This window comes from Populus trichocarpa, chromosome 11, assembly GCF_000002775.5.
Source record: "Populus trichocarpa isolate Nisqually-1 chromosome 11, P.trichocarpa_v4.1, whole genome shotgun sequence".
NCBI classification, from domain to species: Eukaryota; Viridiplantae; Streptophyta; class Magnoliopsida; order Malpighiales; family Salicaceae; genus Populus; species Populus trichocarpa.
Window position 1 is genome coordinate 12,248,609 of NC_037295.2, and position 4,734 is coordinate 12,253,342.

The window sequence follows — 4,734 nt, forward strand, 5'->3', positions numbered from 1 at the left end:
CCTCTTACCAAGTTACTATCCATGTAGAAACATTAATGCTACATGGAGAAATATAGTATTAGATACATAAGTGATTGACTTTAGTGCAAATGAGAGGTTTATAGTTTAATATGTTTTGTAGAAAATCAATTGGTTATATATGACATTATTATTTTTATATAAATACAAATTTATTATTAATAAAGGCTTAATTTATCTTTAATATTCATATAATATTATATTAATGAATCTAATATTTGATTTATAAATCTTGAGTAAAGATGAAGTCCATGATATAAAAATGCTTTGTAAAGAAAATTATAAAATTGTTATAATTATGAGATTCTTGCATCAAAGCATTGTTCCTAAAGTGTTCCTAGTTGATGCTCTTTTAAATACTGAATATTTATTAGAGTCGTAGAGACTATTACATATTATGTTATTTTCTTAATGAAAAGAAATAATTGCTCTCATAAGCTAAGGTATAAGAGATACCTAGAACTAATATATAGGTGTTTGTCATAAGACATGTACATTGAATTGACCCTAATAAGAATTTCATATAGAAAGATCACCTATATCTGTGGAAAGGCTTACGAGAAGATAAATGACTATAGAGAAATTGTACATTGAGTCAAAAAATTTGTATATATATATGAGATTAACCATCTTTTTGAGTAGATAAATGATCTATTTATATTAGTATGATAGAGTTTAATGTAAATACCTAAAACTAATCTCAAACAAACTACTCATATTAGATAAGAAGATTACATGATAAATTCTAAAAATTATTAATTAAATTAAATTAAAAAGTTTCCAAAAAGAATGTTAAGCACACCAGCGAATAAACCACTCTTGCATCTAAAGCCTGAATATATCATCTTGCAAACTAAGCTAGAAAATAATTTAAGTCTTGTAAAGTAAAATATTTGAGTCTTATTTACGAGTACAATTCTTCACATTACCCAAAATATTTTCAAAAATTAGAACCACTCTTGCATCTAAAAATCGAAACAGCTACTCCCACATTTGTTTCTGAGTGAGCTTAGAGAACATTTGGCAGAGTGGAGAGAGAGAGAGGGAGAGAGAGAGAGAGAGAGAGAGAGAGATGGTAAGTGATAACACAGGCAGGCCACGAATCCACTCATTTGATTTGATGATAAACAAATCATCAATGCCACTGATACCCCATAATTTTAGCATAAAGAGAAAAAGGCTTATAAATAATTACTAGTTTTTGATTGATTTGAGATATAATCCTTTATTTTCTGTAAAATTTAGCTCCTGGAAGTGCGGCCAAAACAAAAGTTTAATATTTTTTTATATTCTTAAATTGTTTTAATATATTAATATAAAAAATAATTAATATATTTTTTAACAAAAAAAAATTATTTTAAAAATTATCTGCTACCAGAATCATAAACAGCGATTTAAAACAAGATTATTTTCCAATGTGTTCTTCTTTTTTCACTATTCAGAGTGATGTGAGAGTAGAAAACTGCTGTCGTGTAGTTGTTGCATCGTTTTGCTTTGATGCTCTTTATTATATTTATCAGTCCTTCAGCAGTAGCAAGCACGTGCGAGTGCCAAGTATACATTCTAAAGACAAAGTAAGCGGCGGCGACTTTTTGTGTAGTCGGTCCTCAACAACAATTCACGCGTTTCTTCGTTATTACGTTACTTAGGATGTGTTTCGGCACCATATTTTTAAAAAATTTAATTTTTTTTATTTAAAATTAATTTTTTTATAGTTTTAGATTGTTTTGATTTGCTGATATAAAAAGAATTTTTAAAAAATAAAAAAAAATATTTTAATGTATTTTTAAGCGAAAAACATTTTAAACCGCCACCACCACCACAATCCTAAACATGCTCTTATGCAATAACTAGATGGTATCCACCCTGCTACGTATATCTATATTATTTTTTCAATAAAATATTTTAGTATTGCAAAATAGATTTTTGTAAGAAAATATAATAATTTGAATTATGAACCCAACTAATTAAATAAGTTGGATTTATTATATTCACATGAAAAAAAACAATGATAACAAATGAGAAAACACACACACACACAAACACACATTAAAAATTTTAAAAAAGAAGAAGAAGAAGAAAACAATGCACTATCAACTTGGATTAAAGAGTAAAATTAAAAGTAATAAAACTTTTATAAAAGAGTTAGGAAAAAAAGAAATCATAAGAATAATGATCAAATTAAAAACACCAATATATGATGAAAAAAACCTGAACATGTAGAATTCATCAAAATGTTTTTTTAGATAAAAAATTATAAATGTAAATTAAAAAACTTATGCACATATTCAATTAAATAAATCATGAACCATTATTTAAATAAATGAAAAAAGAGTAATTAATGATAAAAAAATATATGAAAAAATTAAGATACAAATATAAATCAAGATATTTAATATCTCAAAACGGATCATATACTAATGAATGTTTAATGAATTTGTTTATGAAAATCAATTTGTAATAGAGATTGATACACATAAAATTTATTAAATAAAATAAAAGGAAAAAATATATTATTCAAGGTTACACATATTAAAAAAAATTATAAAAAATAAATATTTAATCTATATAAAATATATTAAAAAAATAAAAATTAATCATACTAACCCAAAAATAAATAAATTAAGCACATCCAATATAATTAAAAAATAATTGGTATTCAACAAATGATAAAAAACCAAAAATGATATAGAAAGGGTATTAATAAAAACATAAATTTAAAAATTATTTTTAAAAAAATACACAAAAAACCATTAATATAAAAATAAATTGAAAAAAAAGGAATGAGGCCTAGTGCCTGACCTAATAAAGAAAGGGCTTGTGAGTGGGCCTTTTATTTTTTAAAAAAGTTTAATGGGGCGGACAGCGTGTTATCTGTCCCAGCTAGTTGGAGCAAAAAACAGATGACACATCGTCTGCTAATACTGAATTTGGTCACTGGTTTGACCGAAAAAATTAATAGAATTTTCTTTTTATTTACCTAAAAATATATTTTCAATCCATTTTTTATCTAAAACACGTAGAAAATATTTGAATCGACTAAGAAGCATTTGAATGGATAAAGTAAATTGAATTATGTACGTATGTATAATTTTTATATAGTTTAATTTTAAACTCGAATTAGATAAAATAATCAAATCAAGAAATTTCAAGATTGAATCACAAAATCAAATTTAATAAAAATATTAAATAGTTTTTCAATATCTAGGTATTTTTGTTATGTTAATTTTTTTTATGCAACCCGAATGCCTTCAAACTAGTTCAAGAACAAGAAAAATGAGAAGACCATCCTATCCTAAGTCCTAACCGACAAATACACAAACACTAGATAGAAGATGATCCTTCCTTGCATATCAACGGTTGTTTTCTTCTCCTCCTCCTATGTTTTATCTTTGATATAGCGAGAGACAAACAAGGATCGCCTGAACAGTTGAAAATGGCTTTTTCAAAAGAAATCACCAAAGTAACGGCTATCTACATGCAGCTGTCGATCATCATGACGATCACCATCATACAGCACTCGAAAGCCAGGGAATTACGACCATCAGATCACGGGCTGGATCACCAGAGCCTGCCACCAACAGGGGCGAAATTCCCACCTGACATGAAAGAATTCTTTGGAGCATCTAATCCAGCGACGAGAAATACGATGTCGCCGTCAACTGGTGTTGCATTGCCCAAAGTAAAGAACTCAAGCGACACGTCGTGGTGGAGAACCGTTGGTGGTGGTGGTGGTGGTGGTAAAGGCGGTGGTGATGATCATGTGAGGCACCTGCTGTTGGTGGCAAGTTTGGTGTGTGGGGTCACGGGTTTGGGTTTGTTAGTTTCTTCTGCTGTCATTTGCTACTGCTTTATTAGGCATAAAAACAAACATTCATCATCAGCAGCAACAGATAATACTAACAATAGGAGTATTCCTGTATAAGCTGGTAAGTCGTACTCTTGCTTCATTCATTGTTTTCTTTTTAATTCAGTTTGGAGGAGGAGAAGACTATTTTATATTTATATTTTTGTTTATTAAAAACGTCGACATGTGTAGTGTTCAATCTGGGAGTCCCCTGGTTTACTTTGAGCAATTGCTGGATCTAGTTGGTGTTTTTTTTTTTCCTTAACTTGACATGTGAAACACATTAAGAGCGTGTTTGTCAGTGTGGTTGCGGATGCTTTTCAAATAAATTTTCGTGCCAAAATGCATGTCAATGATTTTTTTTATTTTTTAAAAATTATTTTTGACATCAGCACATCAAAACGATCCAAAACATACAAACCATATTAAATTCTAGTAAAAAAAAAAATTTCAAAATTTTTGGGAACGCAGCCGCAGCCGCGTTCCCAAACGTAGCCTAAGTCAGGTTTGTAATGACTTTTACATATTAATTTAATTTTTAATTTTTAAATTTTCATTTAAAAAAAATATAAATTTTAAATTTAAATCAAAAGATTGTTACAAAAGTCATTCAAAATTTTGTAAAATCTTTGATTTAATCAAATGATTAAATTTTTAACCTTTGGTTTATAAATTCTAACATATACTACCTATTAAGCTAAATTTATAGTTGGTTTTGGTTATTTTTAGAGTTAAACATTTGTTGAAGAGTGTTCTCCCACTTAAGTTATTTAACCATAATTGTTAACATGATTAAAATAATATGGGTTAATAAAAAATTAATCTAAAAAAATTATTAGTTGACATATTTGTTGTAAAATCCAAAACCC

At 27.8% G+C, this 4,734-nt stretch overlaps 1 protein-coding gene across 1 annotated transcript; it reads left to right on the forward strand.

The window, feature by feature from the left end:
• Window positions 1-3,262: 3,262 nt before the first annotated feature.
• On the forward strand, window positions 3,263-4,208 carry LOC7471884 (uncharacterized). The gene has a single exon (XM_024581703.2). It carries the CDS (start codon window positions 3,455-3,457, stop codon window positions 3,941-3,943), a length of 489 nt encoding a protein of 162 aa, XP_024437471.2. The 5' UTR covers window positions 3,263-3,454; the 3' UTR covers window positions 3,944-4,208.
• Window positions 4,209-4,734: the final 526 nt, after the last annotated feature.

Coding starts and splice junctions, on each gene's coding strand:
- LOC7471884 (XM_024581703.2), top strand. CDS start 3,455: ATGGCTTTTTCAAAAGAAATCACCAAAGTAACGGCTATCTACATGCAG.